Source organism: Ascidiella aspersa, chromosome 3 (assembly GCF_963924565.1).
Source record: "Ascidiella aspersa chromosome 3, kaAscAspe10.2, whole genome shotgun sequence".
In the NCBI taxonomy this organism is placed as follows: Eukaryota; Metazoa; Chordata; class Ascidiacea; order Phlebobranchia; family Ascidiidae; genus Ascidiella; species Ascidiella aspersa.
The window spans coordinates 25792993-25814422 of record NC_139449.1 but is presented as its reverse complement, the minus strand read 5'-3'; the positions used below and the strand labels follow the sequence as shown (position 1 = coordinate 25814422).

The 21430-nt window shown below is 38.6% G+C and overlaps 2 protein-coding genes across 3 annotated transcripts; one reads left to right on the top strand and one right to left on the bottom strand.

Annotated features, from left to right (window-relative positions):
- The first annotated feature begins 2549 nt into the window (after positions 1 to 2549).
- Positions 2550 to 12273, top strand: LOC146161149 (uncharacterized). Its single transcript, XM_083385095.1, has 15 exons — positions 2550 to 2598; positions 3697 to 3866; positions 4811 to 4892; positions 5035 to 5135; positions 5308 to 5395; positions 5914 to 6120; positions 6489 to 6614; positions 6842 to 6967; positions 7640 to 7777; positions 8074 to 8267; positions 8889 to 9123; positions 9642 to 9836; positions 10169 to 10261; positions 10663 to 10775; positions 11133 to 12273. The coding sequence occupies exons 1-15, from the start codon at positions 2550 to 2552 to the stop codon at positions 11256 to 11258; spliced, it is 2043 nt and encodes a 680-aa protein (XP_083241221.1). The 3' UTR covers positions 11259 to 12273.
- LOC146161148 (sodium/bile acid cotransporter 7-like) lies at positions 11856 to 21192 on the bottom strand. 2 transcript variants are annotated; one of them, XM_083383523.1, is made up of 9 exons: positions 21088 to 21192; positions 19750 to 19943; positions 18476 to 18582; positions 17865 to 17980; positions 17285 to 17435; positions 16519 to 16602; positions 15189 to 15354; positions 14544 to 14672; positions 11856 to 13435 (listed from the first exon to the last, which is right to left on the bottom strand). In XM_083383523.1, the coding sequence occupies exons 2-9, from the start codon at positions 19907 to 19909 to the stop codon at positions 13260 to 13262; spliced, it is 1089 nt and encodes a 362-aa protein (XP_083239649.1). In that variant the 5' UTR covers positions 19910 to 19943; positions 21088 to 21192; the 3' UTR covers positions 11856 to 13259. The 2 variants fall into 2 exon arrangements, with proteins under 2 accessions (XP_083239649.1, XP_083239650.1); XM_083383524.1 differs by having other exon boundaries at positions 19750 to 19937; positions 21088 to 21160.
- Positions 21193 to 21430: the final 238 nt, after the last annotated feature.

Sequence of the window (21430 nt, the reverse complement as noted above, 5' to 3'; positions counted from 1 at the left end):
AGGTAGTGTTTTTAAATGAATAGACTCGACTAAAGGTTTATATATGACAAGTTTTTAGTTCAAATTATTGGGAAAATTAACTTATCTTCCTGAGTTTTGTACACTGTATAGATACGTAATGTTAGGGTTGGCTATGCGATGTATTGATCGGAATCGACTAAGCTTACTAATTTAAATAATTAAGGATTCAACGTTTTAAAGCAATTATTTGGATTTGTACATCCGGGTAACTCGTGTCATAGACTAGGACTTGACTTCCAATTTGGTAAAATCGTTTTGAGTTGTACTTATATGGCCTAAATTATTTAAAAAATGACTTGTTTACAACAGTAGGGGTTTTCACGCGTGTTTTTTTATTTGTTTTCGTTATATTTAGTGCTACATAGGCGAATGTGAATTTTTTTTATCGTTAAAACAATTCAGCGTAATATATCAGTGTGTCAAATTGCTGACTTGTCAAAATAACCGCAATTGAATATTACAATCTAACACGTCGGCTTTATATGTTTGTTGCAGTCAAAGCTGTGTAGGTTTACAGAGATAACCACTGTATTAGGTTGTTTGGTGAGCAACCTCAGCTACTTTTATGTAGTGTGCAAACAGAGCGGGGCATTCACAGTTCAGTGTAAATCGCGGTTAGACTACAAAATAACGAGGTTGTCATTCGAGCGACGGTCTTTCAACTTCAAGGGTCACTGTATGATAGATGGGCTGAGAAAAGCGTATACAATGCTATTCAGGTGATTATCATGTCTGGAGCTTTCAAAAATGTAAGGTGCTCTCTGCAGCGAACTGGCAGTCTCGGTCGCTGGCTGTCGGTCGTTAAACGAGACCTGACGCATTTTGCTCGGTTTTATGACTTTGGGCGCCTTTAGTTTGGCAGCTTGATCGTAATCGACAACGCAGTATGTAATGTACTTCCAGCTCTCGATTGCTGGTGAGGTTTTTGAAACTAGAGTAACTTAAACCGATTTTTATTTGAGGAGTCTTTGGAGTCTTTGATTCGAGTTATTCGAGCTACACAAGGAGCCGTCTTTACACAGTTAAGCACCGTTATTTCGCATTGCTTTTATTGGCGATAATAATTATCATTTTGGCCAAGTTTAGGGCAAGGACTAATTGCAAGCAGCAACCTGTCTCCAGGGCTAAAAGAGCTGTAAGCTTGGCGAGATTGGATTGATTCGCATAAAGAACAGTTGTCGGCTTGCGTTATTGACCATCAGCAAAGGTTAGTCAACGGCCAACTTTATTTAAACATTAAAATGCACCAGCAAACGGTAACGGTAATCTGCAGTTCCATCTGATCTCACAGTAGAACCTAGCACTGGGACGTTTCGTTGGCTTCGATGCAGTTTCTCTACGCCATTATTAAATATTCATATGTATAAGTGAATTTCAAGGCTAGCAGGCTGAAGCGAATCTTAGTGCAGGAATTTTAGTTAAAGCTAGAAATAGCATATAATAATTAGTAATATATCGACTGTTGTTTCACATCGATGCGTTTTCAGGAACGTGACGTCGGTATTACAGTGGTCAGTGAATCTTCAAGAGCATTCCTCAGATAGATGAGTAATAAGTGAAGACTCAACATACCAGTCTTGTGTAAATAATTCGTCAGTAAATTACCGTCTAGGTTTTACTATGGAAAAACTGCATCGTGTTTTAGGTAACCGCGAATAGTTCTAATTAAACGTTTCTTGCTACTATTTTAGTGGTCAGTAATGGTGACAGTCACTATAAACTACACTTATGGCAACATACCAAACTAAAGGATAGTGCACAAATTTACGACAAAGGAGTTTATTTGTTTACTCCCTGTTTGAAAACATTTGGACAAAGCCTTGTGTACGCGGCGCCGTCGTTTTTGTCGGGTTAATGGCGAAGTGTGAACGCTTTTTCTCACAGTCTGCACGGCAGTTCAAGGCTACAACATCAACAAAAGGCATAAGCGACAAAGGCAAGAGTCTGATAAAACAACTTTTCAAATAGACTGCTATTCTTGTACAAAAAAACATCTGAAAAAAGACCTTTGGTGAAGCGGGAAAAATTGTGACGAATTTATATATGTTACATTCGACACATTGGTTGATTTTAGCTGCGGTCGAAAAACAGTCCAGTTTCTCTACGAAATGTAGTTGTTTCGTTAACTATGAATATTTGAAACAAAATTTGACAACGGTAGCCGTATATAGCTAGGTTCTCATTTACCGATGTACAGTATTTCAAAAAGTCAGTTGTTTATCATCATATTATGTTTTGTCGCTTGGTGTTTGTGACGGTGGCCAGACTTCTGAAGGCGAACGCCGTGGCCATCAATTACATGACTAACGCTATATTTTTGTTCAGTCTTTCAGATATTAACGTCTCTGTATAGCAGTCCTGTTTTGGCGTGTCTCAGGCATGGCGACGTAACGTCACTGCAGCGTTGTTGTTACGATGAATAATTTCGGCGGTCGTGAATAAACAGCGTCACGAGTTAGACCTTGCTGCGAGACGTTCCTCTCCCACCGAGTAAGAAGAAGATGCTTATCAGGGCTCGGTGCGAAACTATGCGCCTCTTCTTTGTCTGGCCGAGCATCCTGATTGTTCTGCTCTTAGGTAGGTATAGATCGATGGTCGATGCGAGCTGTGTATCCTATTCAAGGCGCCAACGACTTGTCGGGGCCGCGCTATTGTGTCGCGGTTTAAACAAGCGGGGGTGGGTATCACTTTAACTAAGTGCTGCTATATGGGCGCGGGGAATTTTTGTATTATGGCGGGCAATAAAATCTCGTTGTGTGGTCACGCGGTGCAATTTCCTTCGAGAAAGCACCTGGGCGCAGCTTCTAACCGCGCAGACAAACATTTTCTTTTTATTGGCGCAAGTTCGCTTGGGTGCCGAATTGCGAGATACACCGTTAAGAGAATAATGGCCCGAGTAATAGCTATTTATTCGTGGCGCACAAAACGAAAGCACCACTTGTGGAATGAATGCCACACGACACTGGAGGGTACGGTTACACAACGCGTTCACCTGAACCGTTTCACGACGCGATTAACTCAGCCGTAGTTCGTTTGGGGTGGTTAAAGTTTAGCGACCATTCTTGACATGCTGCGATAATCTGAAACCCCGTCGATAGCGGTAGCTATAAGCTCATAGAATCAACAAGCACTCGCAAATCCCTTTGTTGTCGTCGCAATTGCCCGCTGACCTAAATTGGGGCCATCGGGCCAGCACGAAGTATTGTTTGAAGTAACGTTCAATCCACTTAAACTGACAGTGCGAGGGCCCAGAATGGCAATTATCAGTGAAATTTCTTGCCTGTGCACATTGCCAAATTCCGGACACGTTTGCACTCTATGTGGTTAACGGTATATATTTTTGTAAATGGAAACATTAAGACTTCTTTTCAACTTACTTTGGTTTCAGTATAGATTACTTTATCGCCATACCCCACCACAAAGTATTAAAGTATATTCGCAGTTCTACTAAGAGTGAACTGATACCATAAATAAGAGTGAACTTATACCATGTCGCTTTGATTAATCTCGTGGTAGGTATAAGCGACAATATTTATTACTACCTCTTCGTAGCTCACATGGATGTTCCAAGAATGTTACGTATTGTTTAAACTGTTGCAGTTATTTTTGTCAACAATATAAAGCATAAGTCAACTTAAAATATTTCCTATTTATTTTTTTGTAATTTGTCCCTAGGATTTCCCGCGCATTCTCTGGTCGTTCTAACTGCTCCAAAGCGCATCTCAGCTCTGGCGGAAGATGTGTCAGTAACGGTTGTTGGAGCGCGAAACGGCGACGTGGTTTTCCTGCGATACGAAAACGAAAGTACACCCTTGACTGCCCAAGTCATCACTCAAACTGCACAGGTGGTTTGCCAATAACCGCGATATTCCGTTTATAAGCTCATACTACCGTTAGATTCGACGCATTATTATTTAACCATGATCGCGCGTTAGTTTTAAGAAACGAAAGATTTTAATCTTCAGTAGAAAGAGAGTGGCCCAAATAATAGATAAAAGATTCATTCTTTTATTAGCAAACGTTTCGGCAATTTCTTTTGCCATCATCAGTGCGATAGGTGAGGCTAAGATAAAAACGAGTCACTATATAGACGCTCGGAACTTTTATCTATTATTTGTGCCACTCTCTTTCTACTGAAGATTATAAACAGATCCGTGTTTAGTGTTCCAAAGATTTTAATATCTTCCTAAAGTGATGTCGATTTATCACTCAACCTATTTGTCTCTGTTTTTCATACTAAGGCTTTGCTACAGATCCGTGCATAATAAATGGTGTACATAACTATTTTAAGTACTGCCATCAAAGAGTAAACTTGTATGTTATAATGAAAAAAATTTAATAGGATTTATGTTAATTTCGTTGTTTTTTTGTCAAACAGTGCTAAGTGAGACACGTCGCTCTATAGCTGCGGTCCTTAAACTGGGGACCACATACTTCTGGGGGCAAATTTAAGTCGTTTATGCAACACCTTTAACTTTATATGAGGACAAAGCATATTGGCCAGCTCTTATTCTTATCATCTAGTCATAATGATATAATAAATCAAGTGCTAAGCCGTTTATAATTTCTGTATTCTGATTTGAATGTTAACTTTTGTAGCACTATTTGGGCCATAATTTCAACTATAACCAAAAGGGGTGCGTCAGGTAAAAGCGTTCGACAACACTGCTTTTTAGCAGGAAAAACCTCTTATATTGGTGTGGCCAGCGTCTCCCGAAAGTTTGTTTTAATTGTCCGTGATAGTGCTGTGAGATGCCTTAAATGTACTCGAGCACCTTTTCAAATGCAGATAAAAGACATTCCACTGGCCTTCGACTGCGGCTACTTCTGGCGCATCGGCGTGTATTTTGTGGAGCTTCTTAACCGAACAAGTGGGTTTTTCGCCATTTCAAGTGACATTTTCTCACTGTAGCCAGTCAATACGTTTTTAAGCGGTTTCCGTTAAGTGTATTTTTATTGAATTCTATTTGTTACAAAAACCACCCGCAACATCACGCGATGTTTCTCATTTAGGCGGAAACATTACATCACGCGCGACCATCCACGTCCACAAATTTCCAAATGTTCGATTAAAGACCAAACGCTTCCACGAATCCTACACCACAGATGTCAAGGTTACTGACTAAACGTATATAACCAGAACTGTACAGCGGGTGCTAAATCATTGAAGGGCTGTGTGATGTACGTTGCCACTAAATTTACGCCTTATTTGTCAATTAGTTAAATACGTCAGTATTAAACATACATTTCATCAAAGCGCTGATACGAGTTTTATGTTTTGGGCAGGTAATTGTGTCGTATAACGAAACCGTATGCAGGTCCAGAGTCGTATCGCAGTACAGAACCGAACTCAGAATTACTGCAAACAACACGGGTAAGTTTGTCATGAATTTACATACAAGGGTGGTTCTTTTAAAGCATGTTGTTTAACTTAGAGTGAATAAAATTGTTGTTACCTCCCCTCAAATAATAACTTTATAGTCATGCGAACAATTAAAGACAAACCATAACCTTAAGTTAATGCCTGGGCTAATTCCATGAAAACATCATAAAAGCGTTTAAATATAGTTTAAATAAACAAATCGATTAAGCATCAGAGGATGTTTTTGATTTTAAATGGAAATTTGTATACCTGTCTTAAAATCAGGTTTCACCTCACAACATCTGGTCTTCCCAGTTTTACTGACAAATTAGCGTTTACATGCTTGCAAAGTTCCAAAACAAGCCAAACTGCACGACACGCCCACAGGGTTTAAAATGCTCGGCTTACATGCGCATTAAGTCACAGGTCAAACGGTTGTGTCAAGTACTTGGCTCGCACAAAAAGTGTGCTTTGGCGTCCCGCACCAGTATCCTTTGTTCACAACTTAATCGAAATACTTTGTACGACAGAAAGGAGCTCCATTGAGGTCCCGTTTCCGCCCGAATCCGGCATCTTTCCATGTCAAGCGTTTAGCGACCCTGGACCTTACACTGTTGCCCTTGTTGTCTCCCGCAACGGTTACTCGGTGACGGTGGCCGACAGTCGACCGATAAATATCGAGTGGAGTAGCGAGTACGATATCGAACTCGACCGGAAGAGTTTCCCTTCCACCCGCGGTATGGCGATACTGTTTTGGGTACAGTAACAATGAGACGTTTGTTTTTTGTACAAAATACTGATACGAGAACTTTCTTGTTTAAAACGTTTAATTAGGACAAAATGATGTAAAGTGAAGCTACCTCGAGTTGCTTTGTGTTATACTTGAATATGTTTACATTTACTGTCTGTTTATAATATTCAACGTCAATTGCAATTTTCTCCAGTTTTTTATTTTATGTTTTTGATGCATGAATAATTCTACACGGAATCACTTACTCTTTCTTCCCGATACTCTCTAATAAAGCAGAAGAGTAGCTTTAACATGGGAGTTAAATGTCTCTCTACGTATATTTCCACTAAACCTTCTATTTTTTTTATTTTGCAGCCAAGAGTTTTGTGGTCCGACTGAGTCGCCCTCCCTGCGTTCCGGAACAAGACTCGGTCGAAGTGGTTGCCATGTTCACCAATGGAACCGACTTGGTAGTAGCACGACAAGTAATCATGAGAAGCGGTAAAAAGTTAGGGATATCTGTAATAGATACATTCAGGACGTTTATATTGTTATTGTAACCTAACGTCATGTAAGCTGCGACATTGTTGAATCTTCACTATGTATCTTTAGGGATATGGAGCTTAAAGCATGTAGAAATATTCGGTGTTTTTTTTTATTCGAAGATGTATTTCGTTGATACACAATTACTGTTTTACACTATTTTGGTCAAATATTTTTTTCCTTAGATCAAGTGGAGTTTGAAAGTCGAACTATTCTCGAACGAAGCCAAAACGCTCCCGGTTTGTGCTTTCGTTACGTCACGTCTGACGTAGTCATCAGAACTAAATGTTTGCCGATTCGTGGTCGCAAAGGTTGGTGCTTTCACTGTTGAAAATAAAGTTAAATTTGTGTTACGGGTAACTGACTGTTCAGGTATCTTGGCCTTTTTGACGCCTTCGTCGCGAACAACATTGACACGAATCCGTAAATTATTTGTCATTTCCTCTACGCCTTTAGATAACTTTGACGATAGCGATAAACATTATGATTGAACGCCAAATATCTGAAATTTCCCGCCCTCCTTGAACGGATGATCATGTTTGGAAAAGTCATTGGAACAAAACAGTTATGAAATTATCATCAAGCAAGCGTGACGCAAATCGTATTAGACCTCACCTGTCGCGGTACATACTAATATAATTAAAGAACCAAACAAAGACTTCCCAAAGGGGGTCGCGATTTTTCCGAGCGACAAAATTTGCCTATAGCAATTTCTCACTCAGTGTTACAACTATATAAATTCTTTTTGATATGCAAAAGTATAAACTATTGAATCACAATTAATCTTAAACGAGTTGCACATTATTTTAAGAAATGCTTTAACAATGAGCAATGTTCTGCTTATCCCTGTTAACCCAAAAGGATCGCAAGAGGCTACAAAACAAAACAAAAAAGGTCAAAGACTGAAAAATTTGTAAAGCCCAATATTGTAAACCAATTTATTTTAGCAAATTTTCTACCTGAATATTTATATTATTTTTTAGGTTTTATTGTGAACGGGTCGTGGACAGCCTGGTCCCAATGGACCTCCTGTCAGCGCCTATGTTCCAGCGCAGTTCAAAGGCGAAAACGAAGTTGCAACAATCCAGCACCGCACGGAAACGGGTCAAATTGTAATCGAGGTGCGGTTTTATTCGCAGGCAGCGAAACAGACTCTAAAGTTGTTGCGAGGGCACGAGATCGTGCATTATTATTTTATATTCGTTTAGTGAATCACCTAAAGGTTTGATGTAACTTGATCAGAGTTCATAAAAATATTTATTTCTGTCATCACTGCTATTTACTATGTTTTAAGATACACTTACGAAACAGGCTTGGCGTTGAGGCCTGTACGTGACTGTCGATCTATTCTTTTAGCAACTGCACGTCACTTGTTTGCAACTAACATGACTTTTAACGCAGTTCAAACGAATTTCAGATTCGCTGAATACCATTGAACGCCAATTCCGAAACAAAACAGAAACGACGTTCAAACACTGCCTTGGTCACACGTTGCCCGGCAACAGCACAGCCACGGTTGACTGCACATGCGGGTGCTTTTTGTACGCCACTGAACTGCCAAGAACGCTGATATCGCCCCTTCCCGGACAGTGCCAGTCGTCCAACGAAATAGTAGGTTATTTTGCTTCTTAATTTAGAAGTTACTCACGGCGCTCTGTTTGTGTGCGTGCAGTTGCATGTTTCTCCTTAGGATTTCTTGTTATCCTGTTAAATCTGTTTCTGAGCGGGACAAAACTAGCACTGAAAATTAATTTCCCGATTTGTTTGAAAAGCGAATTAATATCTCGCTCCTTTATAGAACCTTGTATTTCAAAAAGGGGCTGTAGTTTTATTTCAAAAGGGGGTGTAGTTTTTTTTACTTTTCAATGAACTGACGCCACCGCGATCACGTAAAGCAAGTAAACCCGAGCCTTTTGTGGCAGGTTTTTATCGGCGAAACAATCTCGGCGGTTTCAACTGTACGCGGCCGGACGCAGATGAAATCTCGGATACAATATTTCATCCGTGATATAGCCTCTTTGTCAGCTTTGAAATGTTTTAAATCAATCGTTTTTTTGATTAAATGCTTCAAATATATTTAGGTCTTTAATGGATTTAGGATTTGCAGTATACTTATCTGTTCTCGTTGGAATTATAGCACTTGACATTTTAAAATGGCTGTGTTAAAGACTTTTATTCCTTATTTAAATGGTTTTCAGCCCCGGTGTACAAGACGTATCAATTTTATTTCAGGTCTGGAAGGTCTTTGCGGGTCTGATTGGTCGCGTGATACGTTTCCACGTCATCGACCTTCAAGTAGGCTACGATGACGTCATCAGTATCTCCGACGCGAATCGGACAGCGGTGGTCACTCATCGAAATCAGACGTTCACCAGCAATTACTACGCGGCGACTGTGACGTTTGCCATGTCGATGTCGTACGCGCTGTCGGAGCCCTGCGGTTTTACCATCTTGTACAGAGCAGTTGGTAGGCAAATTCACAAGTGGTTTTCTCGATTTGTTTGTCGGCCTTATCGACTAACTTGCGGCGGTCTGTTTACCGATCGAAGATGTTCAACCACTTGTTAAGACCGAACTTTAAGCCCGCCGATGCCCGTGACTAAAATTAAGCAACGGCTGACGAAATTTCTCGACAACAAGTTTTGCTTGGTGTAACGCGTATAGGTTGGGAGAAATCGATATCAATTAGTCCTCCCTTTTGCTGAAACTTCGACACGTTTGAACCCCGAGAAACCTGCTGCTAATGGGTTTAGGAGCCTTATCAATGTTAATCATAGCATATTTTACGCGGTGTTAACGCATATAGATCAATAGTGTTCGAGGAAAACTTGCATAGTAAAACAGTATGAAGCAGTTTAAAAAAAAAACTGTTCGTACTAAAAGTCCATTCAGCCTTTCTATGTTGACATTTGCTTTTAACCTTTTTAAAATATGAACAACAATTTATGCTTTATGGGCTTTATACTTGACTTGTGTTGTTCTCAGATCGCTCTGAAGTGTTTACCGCCGTTCCCGAAATAAGGAATAATTCCACACAGCCGTCGGATTCAGCTGTAAATTTGTGGATTTCGTCGCTCGTCAAAAATCCAGTACTCTTTGGCGCCATCGGCGGTTGTGCGGTGATAATTTTCATCGTATCTTTGGTGATCTTGCGACACGCTTGCAGGCAAAAAAACGCAGGTTAGACAGATTTTTCCTTGATATAACTGCAATGACAGGCCACGAAGATACGATTTTAAGTGTAATAAGGGCAATTGAAAAAAAGAGGCCCGCCAACTTTCGCGCGAATTGGCAACTAATAACCAAATCGAAAATATTTGCATTTGCTTCACTTACAGAGTTTTTAATAGCGGGTCGTTTTTCTAGACTTAGTGGTTGTTAAGAAATTATTGTAAATACTGATAAATATCGGATAACTATTTAACAATATTATTTTCCTTAAATTTAAGTGAAATGCTTTCCAAATTAATTAACTTTCGCAATTTGATTGGGCTTACTGAATTGTTGTATAGGCCAAAATAACAATAAAGAATCAGCTGAGCTTCGATGCAGACTCACAACGCCCCCTGACGGAAAAAGCTGCAGCAACATCGACACGGAATCCGGTGAATAAAATATTATTATCGATATGACGCACACAAATGTTTGAGATATACTTTATATATTTGTTTTTATGGCTTGCTTGTGGCTATACACCTAGCAGGACATATTTGAAATTCTTTATCAGTTTCGCACATAGACTTGTACAACACAATCTCTTGATAAGAACCCTATTTGTCTACAATATAAAATAATGTTATTGCTTTCGTTATTGGCTTTATAGCCCTTTTTTTGCATAGGTTTAAAGCTATCATTTTTAAATCCGAATCTGCGACGATGCAGTTCATTAGCCAATATAAACGGCTTTAAAATCGACCGACCCTTCCCCAATCACCTAATTACGAAAACATTGGCTTAAAAAGCTGTCGTTTTTGCAGTACTGCAACTTAATCTTTTTCTCTTTTAGATCGTGTGCCACCAGTTGGTGAACAGATGCGGACTTGCACAGTGGAAAGGCCGACCACACCGCGTCCAAAAGCGGCTTACTACCTCGCTCAGCGGCAATTGCAACTCATGAAAGTAAGTGCCACACTTGTAAGAAATGTAATAAAATAGTTTGACCAAGTTGGCTCTTCGTGATATAGCAGTAATAAGTTACCCACAAGGATAATCAAAATTGTAGGAACAACATAAAATCTTTTAAGCATGTCTAGGGGTTGTATGTAGACTTAAATGAAAATAAGCACATTGATTACAAGTAGCGTTAGCTAAATCTAGCTTTAACAACGCAAAAAATTGAATAACTATTATTGTCGAACAGAAGTATATTTTATTTGTTTTTCACGGACGTAAAATAATCTTTACTGTTGACGTTTAATATCCATGCACGTTACCAATGGCTTTTCGCTTAAATTCAATTTAATTCGGTCCTTACAGCAACATGGTCACGACAACTCGAGCCAGATGTACAACAGCAGTTGCCTGGACACCGATACGCTACGAGAGCAAGAAGAATTACTGTTTGGCACCCTCAACACAAAATCGACTCCTGGAGAAACGTGATTTCGCCATATTATTTATCGAGTTCTCTACCATACCTTTGCTGGCGGAGGTTTCGGTCGTTCGACGTGTCTTCAAGTGAGCCACGGAACGTCGCAAGTACCACGCATCGTACAAAAGTTGAGACTTTTGTAATCAATGGCAGCTTTGGATTTTTTGCTTTTAAAGAAAATAGTCCGAATGGCTCAATAAAGGAGAGTGTACCGCAATAATTGTGGAAAATTGTCACATGAAAGTTTTGCGTCCCATAAATTGCACTTGTGTAATTTTCCGCTGATACATTCCCCCCACAACTATATTTCATTCAAGGCCACAATAATTGCCGGGACTTGCGATGCAACTTCCGTCGTTATATTATAATCCTATATACTATCTATATTTCATACAGAGCTCTAATTTTTGCAGTCGAGAGCCGCCGGGTAATGTTGGAACAGTACGGTGGATTTTGGTTTATACTGGACCCAATGAGTTTTGGCCAAGGGCCTAATTTGCATTCTACTTTTGTCGTGCGTACTTTACGTATTGTGCTTGTCACTGTGATACCTTTCGGACAACGTTGTTCTCCAAACGCCAGCTTTTGATGTACTGTTTTACTCGTTTGCTGAATATATATGTATTTGCATGTAAATATAGCACGACTTTGTTAAACTTCAAGACATAAAAAGCGGGCGCAAAACGATTTGTGCAGGCCACGACGAAAAGGTCACCCTCGCGAAAAACAAATTCTCTAAAAATTATTATGGGCAGTTTAAAACATATGGAAAAATCAAGCGACATTAAGTTCAGTTTTTTTTTTCGGTTTAAAAAGGCTCAATTTATTACAGGAAAGAGTCAGTTAGCTTCAACTGGCATTAAGTTAAGCTAATTGTTCTAACGTAAGGAAAATTATTAAAAATGCTGGTTGTGTTTTTTTTAAAACACTTTAAATATTTCATGTCACAAGTAACAAAATATTAAAATATTAAGCTACATGGGAGAGTTATTAACTTCAACTGGCAATTTCACAATGTAGTTAATTGGCTTCACGTAACAAAAAAATAATGAAAAAATACTTGTCAATGTTTTTTTTAACCCTGGAAAAGCCGTAGATATGTTTTAAGATAAATAACAAAAAAAATAACTTTCTTAGTTACACTGCGCACTATGGAATCGTTGCAGAGCACTAAAGTTCACTTGCATCACACAAAGACCCGTCAAATATAGTGGCAATAAACAAAAGGGGAAGTAAAGTATGCTTGTCATTCCAAATAATCACGGTAAAGATTAGTTTCGATTATGCTAAACCCGCAAACAGGATATTAGCAGGACTTCGGTATTTCTAATTACGATTAAATTCAAATTTACTGTCATGACATACACTACTTAAACCTAGTTTACACTAATTAAAAAAGAACAATAAACACGTAGACGGAAAACTTGTGTTTCGCTATTCATAAAAAGTCAATGTGTCATTAGGATCTGCTTTAAATCAGCAGTGTGTTTTCAGGCGGCATTCGCTCAAGCACAGTAACATTTTGAGCGACTAAAAAGGGTATATCATCGATAAAAGTAAAAGCGTTAAGGCACCTTAGACATTAGAAATAACACGAGACGTGTTCAAATCAATGCTGCTTCAGCATTAAAATAAAACTGGGCCTGTCAATTCCGGCAGGACGCCTGCTTCAAGAATAAAAACAAACCTAAGAGCATTTACGTATCACTACGGAGGATTAGGATAACTAAGCGACCTGACGAAACGCCTAGAGACAAGTCTAAATGGTTTCACAATGATCGAACTGCTTCGCAACGAAAACTGAACTAAACTGCAGCAATGAGTACGCGTCATAAATAATATAATCAACTCGTCAGAAAAGGAGAACTGCTAATCTACGCGGCTACGAGATAGGCGCAGCCAAGGCCGCATTTTCTGGTGGAAGAAAGTGAGACGTCTTGCCGCCCTGTTTAGACCGATAAGACGGGTTAAAGGGGGGCGTGCAAATATTTGCAACACAGACATGTGTGGGGTTAGTTGAGAGGGGGCAGGCCGGAGGCCGTCTTTTGGGCGCGGTGCATCCAGCCGCGAACCGTTTGCACGAGGAAGCCGCCCAGCAGCATCTGGGTAGGGTGGTAGATGAGCAGCGGGATGGTGAGTAGGGAGAGGTAGGGTGAACCTTGGTAGATCACCTTGATCATCGGGATACCTGGTGGAAAAAAGATAGCGTGAAACCAAGTGATTTTCCCTTTCTGTCGCTTTACACGGTAGCATGCATGACGGCCAACATTGCTTCTTAATGTAATAATTCGTTGACAAAACAGGGATTTTCTTACACGTGCGTTTGGACATGACAATTATAGAGGCATACAGCAACACGACACCTTTCCCTATAAAACCAGTAGAAAGCAAAAAAGCGGCATGAAATGGTTTATATTTATAGCGTAGATGTAATTTTTCGCTTCTACCGCTTTGGATGGCAAACTGTATGCCGGTAGGCATAGCTTAATTTATGAATCGGCCGACTAAATCAGCAGGGAGTTCCCCACCCACTATTCGCACCGCGTGTGTATACGTTGCAATAATAAAAAGTATAAAGAGTCACGATAGCTTGGTCCGAAAGGGCGTGAATTATTTTAAGACAAAATCAGTTTCAGTCGTTAAGCCAAGGTGAGGCACAAGCTAAAAATAGGGGTGAGGTGCTCACACCTGTAGACCAGAATCCTTGAGCATTCTAAAAGCTACTGAATTACTTTCGCAAACAATCCGTATTCGAAAGCAGTGTTTTTTGTAGGCGAAACCAGTAGTTTTATATAGTTAAATTACCTCTTAAAAACGAAGTAAATAACACGCGGCAAAAGCAAATGCTTTGCTTTTACAGTATGCCAACAGGTGGTAATGAATTGTTAAATTCACTAAACATTTTAAAATTAAATGTATAAAACGAGTGTATAATAACAAAATTGCCAGCGACTGTTCAAATGCTGTACAATAAATTCAACTCGAGTATGCGAAAAACCAGTTTCAGCAGAACGCGAAAGGAATTGTTTGCCCGTGGTAACAATAAAAAATAAATCTACTGTTGCTATGTATTCAGTTGTAAATTTGTTCTTCCGGCAAAATTTTATTAAAGCATCAACGTTTCGACCACCTATTCGGGCAATATTCTTTTGGGCTAATTTTTGCAACTATAGGCGAAAAAATATGTATATACCAGGCAAACAATAAGAAAAACGTTTAATAAAAATTTGGCGGAAGAACAATTTTACAATTGAATATAAAAAATACCTCGAGTGAGAGGAACAACAAACCCTTACCGAGCGTCAGCGATTTGTGGGTTGAGCAGAACATAGCGGCCACTGTGTCCCTTGGTTGAAAGCCAAGCCACTTTACGCGGGTCGTAATCATGAAGACGGTGGAGATGAGGGTCACTTGCACGCAGAACACTGCGCAAAAGAAATATAAATTATTTTAGGTTTATGGGCTAGGAATTTCTTGCTTATATAAGGAACGCTTTATGTTCAATTTTATTGGTTCGAAAAATGTAGGTTTAAAATCAGGAGTTTCGGTATGAATCAGTTTCGATGTATTCGAACAATGTAAAAACACTGTTCATAATATTTTTTTTATTGTTTATGAATCCAGAAAATTTCCCTTTAATTCGTCGATACGCTGTCGACAATGATATAGTTACGATGAAACGACTTAACTGTGATTTGCATAAACGACTGTTCATTAAAATACAAAGCTTTATTTTAGTATTAATAAGGAATGTTGCACAGAAAAACTCGAAAAAAATAAAATGAATAAGCCTCAGGTAAACATTCCAAAGAAAATAACATTTATTCAGGAAATTAACCGCCCTACGCTTTCCCTAACGAAGAAATAAAAAATACTAAGTGCTTTTGGTCATCACGTAAGTAAAGCTGTGGTTTTGAGCAACAGTAAGAGCATCAATATACCAGTTACGGCGACGCAGATGAGGCTGAACTTGTCGATCTTAAGGGCGGAGTTGGAGAAGGTGTCACAAAATGTCGTGTAAATGATCAGCAGCAGAATGAAGCTGCCGATTGTCCCGAATGGGGGATTTACCCTCTCCAACCAGCCTTTGATAAACTGGCGGACGATCTAAAAAAAGTAAAAAAATCGTAACAAGCGAGTATAGTTTAATTTGAAGGTGGCTATTTTTCCTACGTTAAATATATTTTTCTACATTTTTTGAACGCAACTCGCTAAATGGAGATGCCCGATAATATTGAATCGGATACGAAACAAGATGCCAAGACTATCGCTACTCGTTCGGCGAAGATATCGGTGTCGGCCGATACCAAATCAAAATGGGCATTGCACCCTTGTTTGTCCGTCCAACCTCGAGTCGTCTACCTTTATAGATTAAATCCGCGAAAAATATTACATTTCAAATAGAAGGTAAGTTGGCTTCCCAGGGCAAAAGTTAAATTGGGCCTAATACCCTGAAAATCATTACCATTGCACTTAGATCAATTGTGCTGATTTGAGTAGTAACAACGTCATTTGGTATTGGATCGGATAGCGATACTTTTTGTCCGATATATCCGGTACTGGTATCGGAATGTTACACCAAATATCGGACACCCCTATCTTTTAACGAGATAATAGAGAGCGGAATTTAAGTTTAGTTCTGGAGCTCGGTCTTTAATTTAGAAAAAGGTTCCCAGGCTTTTCAAAATGATATAACGAGATACCAAGGATGCGATTCGGAAAAGATATCTAAATTTTATTGGGTTGCCACAAATTTGATCACTTTTTGCGGTGGCGCTCCCCTGGTTGGCGGTGTGCTTGTTCTATGTTTGTTCTTTTACACTTGGGCGCAAAACGTGTCGCCTTTGGGCGTTTCGTTTACATAAGCAGGCACCGCCCATTAGCAAACAATACAATGGGCCCAAAAGTATCACGGTGGCTCAACACGATTTTCGAAATTCAGGAACAAATGTTTTGTTGTTAAGTAACGTAATTAAAAGCGATTTAAAGATTTTATAGTAACCTAATTACTACTATCTGTTACTAAAAAGCCAAAAGATTGAAAAGCTATATAAATTGCTTATTTTATGCATGTTTTTAACGTTGCCTCGGGGCACGTGAATTTTACATGTCGACAAAAACGTCGACAGGAAACAACGCATTCAAACCAGAGTAACAGGTTTAGTTTGGTGAGAGGATTATGCAATAGACACAATGCGCTTCCCCGCGATAAAATAACTATAGCGTAGTGTGACGTGCGCTTTTAATGCCAAACATAACATGACAACTTACTTGTCCACACAAGATAGGCACCACGACGGTAACAAACAGACTCGAGAAAATGTCCACGAACGGAACAGTCGATGACGAACCCATCTAAAAAGCAGAAGAAACTCAAATTGACAGCATTCTTGAAAGGCATACTGATTGAACTTTACATGGGGCTTATATCGCGGACAATTACTGTGCATCACAAAATACCTCTGTGCGTTTTATGGGACAGTTTTACGTATAGGGTAATTATAAGCCCGCCTATTTTAATCAACTTAATTGACTTAGATCACAACATTCCAAAATATTAATATAAAAACCGAACAAAAGATATCATTTAAAACGTATAGTTAAGAATTTACAATAAATGGTCGTTTTTAATACGATTATTTTTAATTACACGAGATTTTTTGATACTTTTTATTCAAGATCATGGTCTCTTTAAAGTGTACTTGGGACGGCTTCTAACAGTACGTTAGTAGTAATTAATACCATGGAAAGGTGATAATTTGCTATTAGATTGAATCAACGTGATATGCAATAATGAGTGGATGGATTAAAATTTTATTCAATAAGCAAATAACTATTCATAAATCAACATAGAACCAAGTTGAGACTGAATGGTCAATATTGTTTTACAAAAAGTCGCTTTTCATCCTTAACACGCAGTGTTGTAAAAGACACGTTATAAATGTAATAAAATTCAGGTAAAAAAACGAAATGGCGGAACCCATGTGCAATCCTTGACCTCTGTAAGTTACTCCTAAAAGTGAACATGAATACTCACAAAGAGGAAAACCAGAATGGGCGAAACGACGATTCCCAGGAAACTACCGAAGGCCGAATTAAAGATGGCGCCGGCGTCGTTGCCCCCCACTGCCTTGGTGAAGATCACGGCCGACGAGACGGGGGGCGGCATGCAGCTCACCACTTGTAGTCTGCAGAGGGAAACGACATTTTATAATATTGAACTAAAGTTTAATAAATTATATTTTGACATTGTAGAGTGTTTGAAATTAAGTCCCATCTAGAACTTACGAGAAAACGTTCGACGAAAACAACACGCGAAATAAACTCTGTTCCCGTTTGGGATTCTCAAGCTTGGGCGCGAAAATTACAAACACAATCGCTTTTTTTGCGAACAATTTTATACAGGCCACTTCGAAACGCTATAGACTGAGAAATAGTAGAACGATGTAGCGAATAAAACTATAAAAAAACATAAAGCCCTACGTAGCATGTTGTAGGTGCTCATTATTCGAGTTATCGTATTTTTTCTCTAATTAACCAACTAAATTCTTTCGCGGTCAATAAGGTGCTACAAAAATAGTCTTCAGAAACTGTAAGACCAAGGAATGTGGACGAACCCCTGAAGGAGAAAAACATTGATGGCGGTCTTGGAGAGGAAATAATGCAAGAGGGCCCACATGAAGCAAGGGGTGAACAGCAGGGTGAACGACTGAATAAAGACGTGCAACTGAACCTGCGAAGCAAAACAACAGACAAACTGGTTAACGTAGACAATTTGGTTAACGTTGGAATGCGAAATGCACACAGATCAATTTTTACTTGATGGCATTTTTCATTTGCGGGCAGGAAATTAACAGGAAGTTATACTTTATGAGACGAGGCTTACTGGCGCGTGTTGCCTAACGCCGTAATCCACTATACAGAAATAAAGAAATTTGGAGGTTTGGCTTGAACCTAATCAATTGTGACAAAGCGGGTAAAATCGCAAAAATCATGATGGTCGATAGTTTTGGCCGTTTAAAAGTTTATTTAATGGCATCATAACAAAAAGCTTTGTGTTTCGTTTAAAGAATCCAAGAATAATACTCTTACACCGTTATCCCAGTATATCCCCGCCAAGTACTGTTCGGTCTAATCTAACCCCTCATATAAAAAACAAACAAGATTTTTAGAAACAACCAACTTTTATGACCGAGTTGGACATAAAACAAAGTAACGAATCACGAACCATCATCAGCGCTTTCTTTAGTTCTTCGGTTTTCAGCGACAATCCACTGTTGAAGAAGATTACCGACACCGCGATGTACTTCACCGTTATCTCGGGCATGAGCGGGCCTATAAAACAACAGTGATTTAAGCGATGTGCAAATATCAATTCAGCTACGTAAACCTAAACTACAGGCAAACAAAAAAGGCTTGGTAAAAGGACAATATTCATTTTAAAACGTTTTTTTCGGACAACATCAACGTCGGAAATAAAACACAGTTCGGAAAAATACCAAAATAGAAGTAATACCTAATAGTTGTAGGAATGTATAAATCGGAATAAGTCCTAAATCTGTCGGAATAGGGCCTAAATAGCCAGAATTTGGCTTCATTGTGTCGTTGGTCTTAATACCAGGTTATTATAGATTTTTCTGATTTAGGTATTGTTGCTTTGTAGGTTGTATTGTGTGTTCCCGTTTTGTTTCTCCAAAGATTAAAAGGCAAAAATACGTTTGAACAAACGGTGCTTCTTTAGCATTTGATCTTAGCACCAAACCTATAAACAAAAAGCTGAAGTAGTTAGGGTTAGAGTTTGGCTATACCGCCACGCCAATGTAAAGTGATTTTAGATTTGCATGTTAACTCGCTACAAGAGCGGAAAATGCCACGTATAAAGGTTGTGGAAGAACAAAGGGCCGGGCGCTAATCGAGGTCGTAAAAACTGGCCAACGTAAGAGCGCACCGTCGTCGGACAATCCGTCATGGTAACTTCTGGCCGCAGATTTCCGCCGCCTTCGCGGATTGAGGCAAAGTTGCGCAACAAAAAAGCGCATGACTGATTAACTCCAACGGGAACTACTTGTCGGACGAGATATTAATTTAACTCTAGATGCCGGTTTCCAATTAAGTGTTGCGCGTCCCGATCAGGCAGCTTAATATAAACTAAAGCCACACGTGATAGGATCGTAGATCCTGAAAGAGTTTAGTCCAAAAGGGCGACTTAAAAAATACCTATTGCACAACGGCCGATTGCTTTTAACGCTGTGTGAAGAGGAGTTGAGTTGTTTTTAAACATGCTTAAATAAAGTTTTATACCTTAAAGCAACACAAAATATTACACCTTTCCACAACAAACCCGTGTTTTAGTATATAAAAATATACAAATTATCCAAAAATATCGAATCAATCTTTACAATCGCCAACAACTTAATTTACATTGGTTTTAACAAAAATAACACAGATGAAGTTTACACTGAACTATACTTGATTTATTTTCAAATTTATTTTAGAGCTCACCTCCTTTCGCACCAAATCCAGGATTGACTTTTGCCATGAGGATGACACCAACAATCCCAATGACAAACCAGTTCTTCAGCAGTTTCTCTTTTATTGAGCCAATGAAGCCAACTGAGGGTGCCATGTCTTTCTGATAAGCTTTCGGCTTGGTCCAAATCATTTAAAGTTAAATTTGTGAAAAAATTTAACTGATTCTGGAAAAAACAAGCAGTTTAGTCATACTTTCCAACTTTCTTTGAGAATACAAAAATTGGTTTTAACAGGATCACTGTCCACAGTTATGGAGAGGGACAAAAATAGTCATACCTTATAAACCAAAACCACTAAAAAATTAGCATTATCAAAAAATGAAGGATGACACTTACTACAAAAATTGTTATCTAATAATCCACATCTCTCTATCAGCTATAAATGTTATACTGGTCATGTACTGGTTTCACTAAAACAACAAATAATTGATAAAGTTCCAATATACGAAGTATAAACACTATATTACACACTATGCATCTAACCTACTAAATGATGCACCTTAAGTGTGCCTACAACCTAGATCTGGTAGCTCGTAAAAAGTTACACTTTTTTAGTTACTACAAAGTTATTCAGCCTTCCTATCAATGGATAATTTAGTATACAACTTGCTAATAGTAGCCCTAGATATGCCCTCAGGGTAAATATGCAAACCCTCTGTTTAAGAAGAAGGCAATAATATGCTTATTGATCTCACAATGAATTCAGAACATGGTGGAAGTGGCTGCCAGGCACTTCCCATGCTTCCTACCACTTTTTGGAAAGTTTTACAAATGATAAATTAATCGGGCAAGAAAACAATTATTTTACAATATCTTTGTGTCATAAAAAAGCCTAATTCCACTTTAAAAACACTTCTAAAAACTTTTTTCTACAAATAAAAATCTTCTACAAAGCAATTTTTTGAACAGAAAAAAAAAGATTTTATTCTAATAAATAATTTGTACTATCACATATACACAATAGACACACATGTGTAGAACATACCTATACTTTTACCAAATCACAAAAATAGGCGCAGGCTTTAAATCCTACAACTTTTTTTAAAGTCACAAAACGAGTGGTCAAAATTGAAAAAAAAATATGTAAAAATAAATATAATAATATTACTTGACTAACCCGAAAGTCGGAACCAAACATAACCAAAATAATGTTAGCAATATAAACTCCCTGACTAAAATGTGGTAGGATTCAAGACCAGTGCCAAAAATTAAATTATACAGTATTAAAATGAACATCTAACAATGCAAAATTTTCGCAGATGCCGCTTTTCTATTTAACTTTATTGTGGTAATGCTAAAACACACTTACATTGTTTTGCTATAAAATTCTAATCCACAGGTGGCTCAATCTTCGGCTCATCGACAGACGCATTCACCTTTCAGCTGGTTGTTAGAGAAACTAGCACTACAGCTGATCCACGTTGCAATGCCAAGCATTTATGACGTCATACTACATCGAATGTAAACAAACTCACAGGAAGATATCGTTACGATTAATCGGGGTTTATGCTCTAAAATAAATACCATTTTTAGTGATGCACGTTTAACGTAAAATTTAGAATTTTTCCAATAAAAAGTTTAGAAAGGATAAAAAGTAAACAATAGTCTCGTGCGATGCGCGATGAAGCGTTTCACTTCATTGTGACGTAACA

Excerpts from the sequence above, each read along its gene's own strand:
- LOC146161148 (XM_083383523.1), bottom strand. The coding sequence starts at position 19,909 with ATGATTTGGACCAAGCCGAAAGCTTATCAGAAAGACATGGCACCCTCA. Across the intron at positions 17,981-18,475 it reads TAAAGAAAGCGCTGATGATG|GTTCAGTTGCACGTCTTTAT; the intron begins GTTCGTGATTCG and ends TTTGCTTCGCAG. Across the intron at positions 16,603-17,284 it reads CCATTCTGGTTTTCCTCTTT|ATGGGTTCGTCATCGACTGT; the intron begins GTGAGTATTCAT and ends TCTGCTTTTTAG.
- LOC146161149 (XM_083385095.1), top strand. The coding sequence starts at position 2,550 with ATGCGCCTCTTCTTTGTCTGGCCGAGCATCCTGATTGTTCTGCTCTTA. Across the intron at positions 6,615-6,841 it reads ACAAGTAATCATGAGAAGCG|ATCAAGTGGAGTTTGAAAGT; the intron begins GTAAAAAGTTAG and ends TTTTTTCCTTAG. Across the intron at positions 9,837-10,168 it reads TTGCAGGCAAAAAAACGCAG|GCCAAAATAACAATAAAGAA; the intron begins GTTAGACAGATT and ends ATTGTTGTATAG.